General features: G+C 35.1%; 2 protein-coding genes across 3 annotated transcripts; one reads left to right on the top strand and one right to left on the bottom strand.

Annotated features, from left to right (window-relative positions):
• LOC113865615 lies at positions 1 to 2,685 on the top strand. Its single transcript, XM_027500298.1, has 5 exons — positions 1 to 143; positions 235 to 353; positions 461 to 598; positions 1,422 to 1,633; positions 1,853 to 2,685. The coding sequence occupies exons 2-5, from the start codon at positions 245 to 247 to the stop codon at positions 2,651 to 2,653; spliced, it is 1,260 nt and encodes a 419-aa protein (XP_027356099.1). The 5' UTR covers positions 1 to 143; positions 235 to 244; the 3' UTR covers positions 2,654 to 2,685.
• Positions 2,686 to 4,728: 2,043 nt separating this feature from the next.
• LOC113865851 (heparan-alpha-glucosaminide N-acetyltransferase-like) lies at positions 4,729 to 12,463 on the bottom strand. 2 transcript variants are annotated; one of them, XM_027500624.1, is made up of 16 exons: positions 12,232 to 12,463; positions 11,984 to 12,121; positions 11,810 to 11,891; positions 11,662 to 11,738; positions 11,356 to 11,456; positions 10,888 to 10,993; positions 10,339 to 10,455; positions 10,160 to 10,245; positions 9,427 to 9,493; positions 9,151 to 9,229; positions 8,862 to 8,953; positions 8,428 to 8,571; positions 5,767 to 6,037; positions 5,370 to 5,665; positions 5,150 to 5,290; positions 4,729 to 5,038 (listed from the first exon to the last, which is right to left on the bottom strand). In XM_027500624.1, exons 1-16 carry the CDS (start codon positions 12,349 to 12,351, stop codon positions 4,919 to 4,921), a joined length of 2,037 nt encoding a protein of 678 aa, XP_027356425.1. In that variant the 5' UTR covers positions 12,352 to 12,463; the 3' UTR covers positions 4,729 to 4,918. The 2 variants fall into 2 exon arrangements, with proteins under 2 accessions (XP_027356425.1, XP_027356426.1); XM_027500625.1 differs by lacking the exon at positions 11,662 to 11,738 and having other exon boundaries at positions 5,767 to 6,051; positions 8,394 to 8,571; positions 11,356 to 11,461.
• Positions 12,464 to 12,762: the final 299 nt, after the last annotated feature.

Genomic DNA, 12,762 nt, shown 5'->3' with positions numbered 1-12,762 from the left:
GGCAACGATGAACGGAGGAGTCAATAAATAGACGCTTCCTTGATTTTCCACATTTCTCATTTTCTGATTCATTGGCATTGCCATTTACCCGCTACTTTCCCTTCTGTTCTTCTTTTGCGTTTTTTACACGTTCGTGAATAGTAGTTACTAGTAAGTCACGGAACTGAAAACGTTACAGTGTTTATTTATTTTTGCATGATTTTAATTTATTTGGAATTTTGGTTGGTGGCACAGAGTAGAAGCCATGGCTCCAAATTGTGCATATCTTTCTAATCCTTACCATCGATGTACCCAAGCTTGCTCCCAAAACATCAACCAGACCAAGCCACACGCAAATCCTAGAAAGGGTTCAGGTTAGTCAGTCACTTATGTTGCTATCTCTTTTCTTCCTGCTTTTCTGGTGTTTTGTGTATTGCATAGCTTCTAATATCTCTCAATCTGTAAACTGTTTCCCCCTAAGGTTATGGGCGAAGTGTAACAGATGGTCAGCTAGGCAAAAAGGTAAATGAACAAAGACGAACGTACTCAGGTTGCCCTAAAGCTTCCAATCCTTATCACCAGTGTGATGAGAATTGCTACAAAAGATTATCGGATTCAGGTGCCCCCTTTTTTCCTGTGTTATTTAATTATATTAGTTATCCAAATCAATATTTCTCTTCTTTTTGTCATCCAATCTATTTTTACAAAAATAGAATCTCACCAGAAAACTAGTGGTTTTTTTTTTTTAAATAGAATGGATGAGTCATCTCAACGGCAAACCTCAGAAAATTTCATTTTCTAATATCAATGCTTTCATTTAAATTATCTCATGCAAACCAACACCTCAGATTTAAATTTAGGCAAATACTAGTCAGTTTCTTAATTAGAGAGTCATACGTAATTTTTTTTAATTAAAAGTGTTATTAATATAATTTTTATTATATATTAACATATTTTTTAATGAAAAAAAATCAATTTATTGATTCCCTGATGAATATTGTCAGAGCACCGGTTAGTAATAACCTTGAATCAAAGCCGAATGGTATTTAACTAGAATTAATTTTGTTGGCGTCTACGCATATTATTCCACTGTTGGTAGCCATTTTGTTTGACCATATTGTGCAATTAATTAGTTTTCTTTGACAAAACATTCACGTTCATATTATCTGCGAGACAAATTTGTAAAAAGAGGTTTACTGAATTCACAAATGTGAATTCACTGTCTGTGCCCCAATCGCATATAAATAATATAACGGTGCTAAAGCATATACTTCAAATGCTTAATCAAATTTCTATAACAAGGTTTCTATTAATTTTTTGGATGGTGCATGGGACTAACATGAAAACGTGTCCTTGGATTGATGAACGAATCATTCATGTTCGAAGAACTTTCACACCCACTGAATAAATATGTTTCTGACTCCAGTCCATTCCAACTGCAGGTGCCACTCCTCCTTTGAAACTTGACAGGAAAAAGAAGGTAGGTTCTAAGCCAGAACCCCCTGTTCTTGACAGTGTTCCAGCCTCGAAGGTTGGGGCAATTTATCTCTCTGATGGTTCATCACCTGTATCCAAGAAAAAGGTAGAGACAAAAAACGATGAGCGCGTTCCTTGTGAACACAAATCTGGTCAATTACATGTCCCAAATGTAAAGGTAGTAGCAGCAGCCACTCTTTTCTCTCACTCATGCCTTTTACTTTTGATGAACGCTAATAATACACTCTTTTAACACACTTAAATTTTAAGAGTTAAAATAATTTTTAAAGTCAATAGATTTAACTTTTTAAGGAGTATTTAGTTTTTAGTTTTTTACGTAGAGAGTAATACAAACTCATATTGATCATATATTGAACTTGAGTGCGTCCTTTGGCAGCCTGTTTATCACAAAGACCAAATACAGGATGATTCTGAGCCCGTTGGCAACCCAATGCAAACAAATCATCAGGACAAAATTGCTTCAAACAAAGTTGTTCCAATTACCCATGTTGATGATGACACTGTAGAAGGTCTTACTGCTTCAGCTGGTGGATCCATAGACTCTAGTTTATCTGCTGTTCCCCGTGGCAATGAAAGAAGTGATGAAGGAGAGACCGAATCTGTGATTTCTGAACCTCGTATTCAAGTTGGAGGATACCACATAAAAGAAAGTTTTTCTTCCATCTTGCAATCTATACTGGACAAATATGGGGATATAGGAGCAAGTTGTCGTTTGGAATCAGTGGTGATGCGTTCATATTACGTTGGGTGTGTTTGCTTTGTGGTGCAAGAGTTACAATCTGAGTCAGTGATGCAAATAAGCAAGTCCAAAGTGAAAGAATTGTTGGCTATTCTTAAGGATGCAGAATCTGCTCAACTTCGTGTGGCCTGGCTGCGTAGCGTGCTTGATGAAATAGCTGAAAATATTGAACTCATAAATCAGCATCAGGACGTGGAAGTGGAAAAGGCTAATTCTGCTCATGAAGTGGAATCGTTGAGAGAAAAGCTGGAATCTGAGCTCGAAGCTTTGGCTCAGAAAAAACAAGAGATTGCTAATATTAAAACACGAATTCCTGAGATAAGAGATCGTTTGGGGGAGCTTGAGCTCAAGTCTTCTGAACTGAACAAAGGCACGCTATCTACCAAGTCCAAGGTTGATAATTTGCATATCAAATCATTGATAGATGAACTGTTGTAATATTTATAACTGCTTAGCAATTCCTCTGAGGTACACACATATTAATATACTGTAAGGTTCACATGTAGGTAGGTTAAGGTTACTGAATAAATGCATGCAGAGGAATGTTTTGTAGTGGAGTGACCATATGAACACATGGTACAAAAATGCATCCTCTTCATTGGATTTCGACTCCAATTATTTGTTTCTATTTATGCAGATACGGATTTTTTTATTTTTGAGTTCGCAATTTGGATGACACGATTCGAACCTTGCTTGATCCTATTAATACAAGCACTGAGCTACTCAACAGGAGACGCCAAAATCTAGGAACAATTTTAACTTCATTACAGTTTTTTTTTTTACTTTATATATTTGTTTATTTAATTTTGTTTTTCTTAATTATTTTCACGACTCCACGATAGCTGTGAACACAAACATATATCATTTAGGAATCGAATTTGCTTCTCGTTTTATTGATTAATATGATATAATTATGTTAGAAAAAATATATAATTTTTATCTAACTTAATAAATAGATTCTACAACTAATTGTGATGAGTTTCTCTGGATAATTTTGCATAATCGCACGTCTCCTAACGCACGTTGGTGATGTTTATAAATTTTGGATTTGTAAGCATAAAAATGATACATTTAATGTAATAATAAAAATAGAAAAGTGGAGAGGGCAATGAAAGGTTCCGTTTGTTTTAGGGAAAGAGGGTAGAAAAATATTAGAATTATTCCTCTGATTTAATTGAAGAAAAATAAAATGTAAGGAATTAACTTTAAAATTTATAATCTACATTTTTCAAAAAAATAATTCAGTAAAAGAAAGTGGCCCTAAAATAAAAAGGAAAAGCGAAAGTGTGGATAAAAGGCGCGGGACCACTGTCAGGTCTGGTTTGACCGTTTGAAGGACACCTTCGCTTTCTGCCTCGCATTCATTTATTGGTCCCACCCGGTAAATTTTTACAAGTTTAATTATAATCTTTCTTATATTTTAACATTATTTTATTTTAATTATATACTAATTTTTATATGAAATTTTGTTTCTAGATTATTTTTTTGTTTACTAAAATTAGAAAAATATTATTTTTGATAACATTTCAATTTCATTTTGGACTCTTTATATAAAATTATTTTTTATTTCTATGTATAATATTGTTTTTATTTTAAGCCGTTTTAATTTTTTTGGGGGACATCAATTTAATTTAATAATAAAAATAGTATTAAGAGTGTATTAACTACAATGCTATTACAGCTTCTCTTTTCCTAATTATCAAATAAAAAATCTACTATTATTATATTTTTAAAATATCAGTTATTTCAACTTATTATTTAATATATTTATATAAAAATAACACTAAAATATTAATTTTTTTTAGAGTGGTGTGTGGAGGCAGGTGATGTGAGAATGGAAGTGATAGATACATAGTTGGCATTTCCTGGAACCTCTCCACTTTCAGGCCTTCGGTTTCCTCCTTTTTCAACTTTGTGTTGGGGTTAGCCCATTCATCACTCCCATTCTTTTCGAAATGGGTGAGCCCTTTTCCTGTGTGCCAATTTCTAGCATACTTTCACTAAAGAGCTTCGTGCCACCCCCAAAATGCCCTCTCTGCCCCCACACCCCTCTGTCACATTTGTAGCTTTGCCATCTCAGATCACTTACCTCTCCCCCAGTTTAACCACTCAATTCTTTCAAAACAACCCGCTAATGAAATTGCTTAATGCTCCTTAAACGAAAAAGTATTGACATGCCTTTTTGTAACTCATTTAAATTTTTTTATCACCATAGTATGCATGAAAAATTACAGTTAAAATTATAACATTTTTTATATAAAAAAATTTATAATTCCTCGTCCGGATTTTCTGAACTAACATATAATTCCTATATTTTCTACTCATGCAACCACCCCCGCATACGGGATACGCTGTAAAAGCATTTTTATGTATCTCAGCTTAAAATTTAAAATCAATCGAGTTCTAATTTGATTTTCCCATTCAAGGAAAAACAAGGTTATCGAAGGAGATGATCTGGGCAATGCGAGGAAGTAAATTTGAAAAAGGAAGAAAGAAATGAAGGTGACGACGATGTGATACAAACAAACCAAAGAAATAAATATAGATATAAAATAGAAAATAGTAAAAAATACAAAAGAAAAGGCAGAGGTGAGGATCATCGTCTGCATCAAACGGATACACACACAGCAAGCGATGGAATAAATTAAGAATGCAAACAGAAAAGAAAAGGGGCTAATCCTATTCTCTGTTTGTCTTCATTAACTAGTTGGTGGGGTTGCTCCTGAATGATCCCAACGCCTTGATTGCTGCTGCTCTCAGTATGTACTGGTGGTATGCAGCTGCTGCCAACGCTCCCACGAATGGCCCAACCCAGAAGATCCACTGCAACCAAATCCAGTTCACCAGTTAATACACAACCACAACCATGCCATGCCATGCACGTTAATTATTAATCAACTTAATTACACGTGAAAAGATAAACACAACACATACATGGTCATCCCAAACTCTGCCATTGTTGTAGATGACGGCAGCACCGAAGCTCCTAGCGGGGTTTATCCCGGTTCCAGTGATGGGTATGGTAGCCAAGTGAACCATGAAAACCGCAAAGCCAATTGGTAAGGGGGCCAAAACCTGCAATAAAAATATATTATTTTATTACAAAATTAAAATAAAAAAGGAGTAAGTTGGGAAATGAGGAGGAAAAGCGTACGGGGACATGGGAGTCACGGGCGCTTCTCTTGGGGTCTGTGGCCGAGAAAACGGTGTAGACAAGCACAAAAGTTCCGATAATCTCAGCACCAAGGGCAGTGCCTGTGTTGTAGCCAGGTGCCACGGAGTTAGCACCGCCACCGAGGGAGTTGTAGGGGTGCTTCATGAAGGCCTTCACCAACCCCACACCACAGATAGCACCCAGACACTGTGCTACCATGTACAGCACAGCTCTTATCAGAGACACCTTCCGAGCCAGGAACAGCCCAAAAGTCACCGCAGGGTTGATGTGTCCACCTTCACAGAACAAAACAAAACAAAAAATACCTTCAGAACAGAACATTCAGAATAAAAAAAAGGAAAATGTAGTACGGAGTGAGTGAGTGGGTGGGTGTTACCAGAGATACCGGCGGTGCAGTAAACGAGGACAAATATCATGCCGCCGAAGGCCCATGCGATGCCGAGAAGGCCAACACCGTCGCAAGGCCCGGATTGTTTTTTGTGACCGATGACGGTGGCGACAGTGACATAGAGGAAGAGGAGGGTGGCTATGAACTCGGCGATGAGGGCTCTGTAGAAGGACCAGAGCTTAACCTCGGCGAGGTCGATGAGAGGCGCTGGGGGAGGGTCTACGTAGTCTTTCCTTTGGTGGCCTTCTTCGGTGACTTCCTTGGACATCTTGGGTTGGGTAATGCAGTGGAGTGGAGTGGAGTGGAGTGGAGTAACAGCAGAAAGAGGTTGGGTTGGTTTGATTAGCAGAGAAGAGAAGAGGGGTTGGTTGGTCCTTTTAATGGAGACGGAGGAGGATAAGAGGAGGGGCAAGTTTGGAATAAAAGAGTGGGAAGAGAGTGGGACAGGGTTGAACAGCGTGACCATGTGAGAGCTAATCATCGGTACCCCTCTTCTTTGTCATGTCAGCCTGGCAACGGTCATCTCTCTCCCTTTTCCTTCCAAACAAAGCATAAAAGAAAAAGAGGACCACACCAACCCTAACACAACGCCACTTCAAAGTTTCCGTTGAGTAAAACCATCGTTTCTACTCCCTAGACCCACACGCCTACGTTTCATTTACTGTTTTCCTAATCTAAAACATTCTAATTTCTGTTGTATCCATTTAAACATCCTCAAACATCTCCTCTCTCCTCTGTCCCCTATTCAATGCTTTGTCCTTATCCATCAACTCCCATCATTTTTTAAGAAGCTACAAAGATTCAGTGGGGATGCATCCCATTCAAAACCATTTTCTTTCTAAGTTAACTAATTCATCTAAAATCTTTGTTCAGCTTTCATCATCCACCCATGAAACACTTTTTACCAAGGTACATGGCTAAAGCAATCCAAAGTAACACATATATACCTCACACAAAAGAAAAAGAAAGATTGAAGATGATTTTTTAAAATTTCTTTATATTGATACCTTTACTTGAGGGGAAAAAACTGAAAAGGATTTAAAAAATAAAAGGAGAATAATACTACAATCATAAAAGTAAACCATAATTTTAAAAAGAGACAATTTTTCTCTACGTTTAAAATATTCTTATATTATCAATTATTTATAATATATTTTAGATATAATTTTTATATTATTATTACAACTAATAATTTCTTTGATAAATTCAATGAAAATGTAAAAATATAGCATATTTAATTACTTTAACAAGGAATAAAATTTTTTTAGTATAAATTTAATTTAAGTCTTTTATTTAACTTACATCTAACATGTTATAATTTATTAATTCATTGATAGATATAAATTAAATATGAACACAAGACTTAAATTAAATGTAAAATTTTTTAGACTAACATTGACACGAAAAGATTTTTTCTTTTTTTAACAAAATACAATTATACTAATTATTGTGCGTGAAAAAAATATCATTTTTAAAAAATAATCAATTAAGAAATATAAAGAAACTTGACCCTAAGTTTTTTTTTAAGTAACAAATTCTACGTCTCTTAAATTAATTTTTTTATATATTTTATACATAAAATAATTATTACTATTAATTTTATATTAAATATATACAATTAATAATGAGAATTATTACTCTGTTTAAAAAAAACATAAATGTCATTTAATCTTTAGAATATTAAAAATAATCATAACTATCAACTTAAAAATACTATAATTTTTTAAAAAAATTTACGAGTAACATATAAAATATCTAAAAAAATATAAAAATACCTGACTCATGATTTTAAAAAAAGGAAGGCCATCTAAGAAGTGAGTATTTTTTTAACTCTTTAACATGAGTTTTATAAGTTTATATTTTTTAAGTTACTATTTTCTTTAACAATTTAAAAAAAAAATACTAAACAAGTCTAAAAAGTTATCTAACTTATGCCGTATACACTACACCTTAATTTTTTGAATAAAAATTATTATTTTAATTTTGAGAATATAAAATAATTAGTAAAATCAAATTTATACGATCATTTGAAAGTCTGTTTTTGCATTATTTAGTGAATGTGATATTATTAGATTACAATACAAAATTCTTTTACCCGAATTGACTATCAGAATTGAACTCTATCATCTTTCGTAACAAAACATAACATGATATCTTATCTGTGTAATGTTTACGAGGGTAGGATTAATTAATGGAAAATATTAATTTTAATTTAATTCATATTAATATTTAATTAAAAGATGGTAGCATTCCCGTGAATCGAACACGTGAGAGGAAAGGCGTGGAGCTAGGAACAATGTAATTCAATGAGGTTATAGGACGATACAACAACCTGGGCCCGCCCAACAGAAAAGAAATGTGAGGGTGCGCACTGCGCACTATAAATAAACTATACAATTCATTAAGCACTTACGGCTCCATCTGAAACAACCTCACTGTAATGGTTTTGTTTGCTTTGTTCCCTCTTTTCGTAACTTCGCTTTTAATGTATACACTTTGAAAGGCCAAGGCAGCTGAATACGAGGATGTTACGTGTTCTTAAAACGTGAAACAATCAAGTGTATCTGCAAGTAAGAAAAAGTAACAACAAACAACATAAGATACCTTTGAACAATTTCCAGCACAAAGCAGCATGCAACAGTATCTTACAATGTTGTTTTCGGGTTTTGTCCAATAAAATCCTTGAATAGCAATAACGGCCAAGTTTGAAGATACAAGGACAAATATACTCAAGGAGTGCTTTCCCATCCATTCCAACGCACTTGTCAAACGCCTGTAACCACGAACATCTACCTGCAATGGGGTAAATGTATTATTGCCTACAATTCAGTCAAATTGCGTTGCAATCCAAAGTAAAAAATGACCCTATTCAATAGTGGCAACGACAGTTCTTTGACATCAGAAAATGTAGACTGGTACGAGAGTAAATGTTGCACAACTAATAGTAACTACCGAGCAAGACCGTTACGCAGAAGCCAAAACTATACACTGATCGATGTCACTGTACCCTACATTATAAAAAGCAGAAAATTGCATATAATGTCTCCACGTAATTTTCTCTTGTAACATCACTCAGCACTCACCAGAACATATAAAGCGATGAATGTGAGACCAGAACCTGCCGAAGTTAGTAGCATATAACTGACTGTGTACAGAGATTTATTTAGAGGAACTCCTGAAAACGAAAAGCAAAAAACGAAATAAATCAACATTTCCATTGAATCAATGAGAATATAAAGAAATATTTGCTAAAAATTTAAAAACCAAACAATCATGAATACGAAGACAGAATGGTTGAATTATTATGAATTAGCAACTTCTAGTAGGCACTCCGCAAACTGAAGATACCCTCGGAAGGTTTACAGCACAAACCTATTATGGCCAGGAAAAATCCGAGGGCCAAAGATGAAACTGAAAAACACATCCAGTTGTCTAGGCGCCCTTTGTGATCCTACAGGACAAGTTTATAGAAAAGTAGGTGGTCAGTTGACTCAGCCGTTAACAATCAATCAACAAGAAAATTTCAAGCCACAATTTTCATTAGATGTGGCAGAGGACCATAGAGTTAAGATTTTAAGAACTCGTAACATTGAAAATGCCAAAATTTTACAGGCCACTGAGGTTTGGAAACATGATACATGATCTCACCTGAAGATGGGCTAGAACATGACCATATTGTAGTCCAATTATGCATGAAACTGCAGCTGTTATGGAGCTGCGAACAAGTGAAAAGAATTGAAATCTCTCTTCCATTACTACCGATCAACATAACTTGGATACTAATATAAAACATAAAACCAACATAACATATAATTTGCTGTTAAATAAAATTTTTCTTGCCAAACGACTATGAGTCGAAAATCAGAGAAGAAAGTAAGCATCTGGAAAAATGAGTACATTTTATCAATATCTACTATTTATTCTGTAGAAAACAAACCAAGGTTCTATTAACAGAAGGAAATAATGTACAAAGAGATCACACATAAAATGTAAAAACTTGAGGTCAGTCAGGTAACTGTTCAAAAAATAAAGACCTCTAGGTGAATATCAACTTTGTCATATCACTGGTACCTTGTCATATTGTATCAATAACCAGTAATGAAATACTTTGCTTAAAGGAGAACATCTTCTAACGTTTTCAGATCAAGTTTCACACACAGTCTGATTGCAATTAAACAGCTTGCGATGAGCACTATTTTACATATAGAAAGTTAATGGTTGTAATTCCATGAGATCACTGATCAGAAAGGATATCATGTCAATTTGCAAAAGAAGACTCAAATTGCACCCAGCCAACTGTGAAGATAGAAAGGCAACAACTCTCATAAAGGACTTTAACCAACAGAATTCCGGGAAAATGTTAGAAGTTCACACTGTTTACCTTAAAATGCCTTCGGGATCAAAAGGAGCATAACACCATGAAGGCGAGCTATCTGAAACTTGCCCCTTACCAGACATATTGCACTCCTGGAAGTTAGATCATCAACAGGAACTAACACATCACATTATGCTAGAATGTATAAAGCATTGAACAAAGAAATGGGATCAACTATATGATACCTTAAGATTTCTGTAAACAGGCTTTCGGTATAGATGGTTAAGACCGAGAAAATAGCGATCAATCATTCCGGCAGAATTACAGGCAGGTCCAAGATCACCTCTCACCGAACAATTCACCTGATATTGAGGTGAAACATAGCAAACATTATGAATTAAGTATTTGGAATTTTTTCACTGGTATGTTGTCAAACAAATGAATTTTAAACACGAATGAGCAGATAAACTTTTTGACAATTAGTAAGCATTGGACAGCTAACTACAGAGTAAAATTTGGTAAGAATTAAAAATTGAAGGCAACGGTAGGAAAGTGTGGATATTACTATAAGAAACATTTAATCATCCATAAGCTGTAATTTGAACAATACCTCATGTACATTTCCACCGTAACCTTACCAGCAAATAGTATCAATTTTCTTTCACCATAGAATTTTCAATATTGAAAAGCAGGAAAGTCAGATGCAAAACAAAATTGAAGCAAATTAAAGATAGCAAACTAAGAATAAAGGGTGGTAAACTTATTCTCACCTTGTAAATATCGCCGCCACCAACTGGAGGCAATGAAGAGGTTGAGGCTGATACATCGAACTGCCAATCTGGAACATATAGGCCATACAATAATCCCGAGTAAAGTGCCAACAATATTACAGCTACAAACCTGCATAAAAAAATTGTAAAATTAAGAGCAAAGGAAAATTAAATAAAAGAAATATGAGTATGTTGATTGCGATACTCGAAGAACATATTTTGCCAATTTTAGTCAATGTGAAATGGAATAATCCCGCTATTATATTTAATTTTCGACTAACATCTTTGGGTTCGGACTTTGTATTTTGGAGAGTGCCAAGTTCGATGTAAAATTTTACTTTTAAAATGTCCTGTGGCAGCAGATAAGTGTCCCAGATCGCATTGATCAAAAGGTGATTCTGGTCTAGAGACAATCTTAATACGGCAAAAATATACACACGAGGGCCCTCAATTTTAATAGCATGGAAAACAAGACTGACAGGAAAACCTTACCAATGCCAGTAATAACTTCTGAAGAAACCTAATTCTTTCCACCTTGGAGCTGGAAGCCAGATCTCACATAAAGCTGCAACAATGTATCCAATAGATATCCTCTGGATTCACAGATCAACGTGTCAAATTCATCAGCGACTGCAATTAACATCTATAAACGAAATATTGATATACTATTTGCTATGAACCATTATTTATTAGCTATCCTAATTACATCAGTTACAATTCTTTGTAAGTCAACATAGCACGAAAAGTAGTCAACATATAATGAAAGAAACTATTTTAAAGACGGGTGTAGTCAGGTACCTGCAAAATGCCCATCCATCTAATTCTTTCAATGTCAACACCATAAGTCAAGGAAGTTATCCCGTGAAAATAACCACCTGAAATGAAGACATCGTGTTTATTTAACTGGTGAAACCAGAACGACAGAAACAAGCTAAGAAGATATTACCTTGAAGAACAATACCAAGAATAAAGAGTTTCGCTGCTCTAGCTAAAACTTTCAATGTAGCTTCGGTTCTCTGAGGCCTTCTCTGACGTATTATTAGAAAATAGGTGAATGGTGATTCTTCAAAATGTCATATTGAAGGAATGCAGAGTATGTAATCTAAAAAAGAATTGGTACCTTATAAACAAGGGCTAGAGAGATTCCAGCAATAAAGAGAAAAAACGGCATGACAAAATCAGCCAAGTGAATCCCATTCCAGGGGCCATGGGCAATGATAGGCAAGATGGAGCCCACATAGTCGACCAGGATCATAAGCTGAAAGCAAAAGCAAAGTGAACGGATAGCCTTGTGTTCAAGCAAAGTTATAGAATACGATGAATCATTTTATAATAGGTTGACCAAGCAAGAAAGAAAGAGTGAGTTACAAAAACAGAGAGGCCGCGGAAGACGTCGACGGAGGCTATTCGGGTGGGTCGGGCGTTTTGGAACTGAGTGGGAGGCTCGGAATCGTTGAGGAGCAGAGGCTGTGACTGTGGATCAGCCATGAAAGTACGGCTTGTGTTTCATCAGATGGATTCGAAGAAAACAAAGGTACAGAAACTGGCAATGGATGTTTTGTTTTGAGGTGTTGACGTGTTGGTAACAGCGTAAGTAAGAGGCAATGCTAAAGTAACGAATTGAGAGGGAGAAGAGAAGACGGAGTGAGAACCTAGGAATATGCTTTTGCTGACAGCTTGGCGCCACTTGATTGGGTCCCTGGGAGCAATGTTTGAAACTTTTTTCATATACTCACGACATAGCTAAAATATCACAACTACAAGTCTTCATTGTCAAAAATTATGTTTGGTTTCACGCGATCAATTTTAAAGAAATTATTATTTTCTAGTTAAATAGACCAAACTACTCTATGGGAATTATTCTGTTATAATATATTACTTAAAATAAATAAATAAATA

This window comes from Abrus precatorius, unplaced genomic scaffold, assembly GCF_003935025.1.
Source record: "Abrus precatorius isolate BTA unplaced genomic scaffold, Abrus_2018 Scaffold4, whole genome shotgun sequence".
NCBI lineage: Eukaryota > Viridiplantae > Streptophyta > Magnoliopsida > Fabales > Fabaceae > Abrus > Abrus precatorius.
This window is presented reverse-complemented; position numbering and strand designations above follow the sequence as displayed.

Excerpts from the sequence above, each read along its gene's own strand:
- LOC113865615 (XM_027500298.1), top strand. The coding sequence starts at position 245 with ATGGCTCCAAATTGTGCATATCTTTCTAATCCTTACCATCGATGTACC. Across the intron at positions 599-1,421 it reads CAAAAGATTATCGGATTCAG|GTGCCACTCCTCCTTTGAAA; the intron begins GTGCCCCCTTTT and ends TTCCAACTGCAG. Across the intron at positions 1,634-1,852 it reads TACATGTCCCAAATGTAAAG|CCTGTTTATCACAAAGACCA; the intron begins GTAGTAGCAGCA and ends GTCCTTTGGCAG.
- LOC113865851 (XM_027500624.1), bottom strand. The coding sequence starts at position 12,351 with ATGGCTGATCCACAGTCACAGCCTCTGCTCCTCAACGATTCCGAGCCT. Across the intron at positions 12,122-12,231 it reads TCCGCGGCCTCTCTGTTTTT|CTTATGATCCTGGTCGACTA; the intron begins GTAACTCACTCT and ends TTTTGCTTTCAG. Across the intron at positions 10,456-10,887 it reads CAACCTCTTCATTGCCTCCA|GTGAATTGTTCGGTGAGAGG; the intron begins GTTGGTGGCGGC and ends CCTCAATATCAG.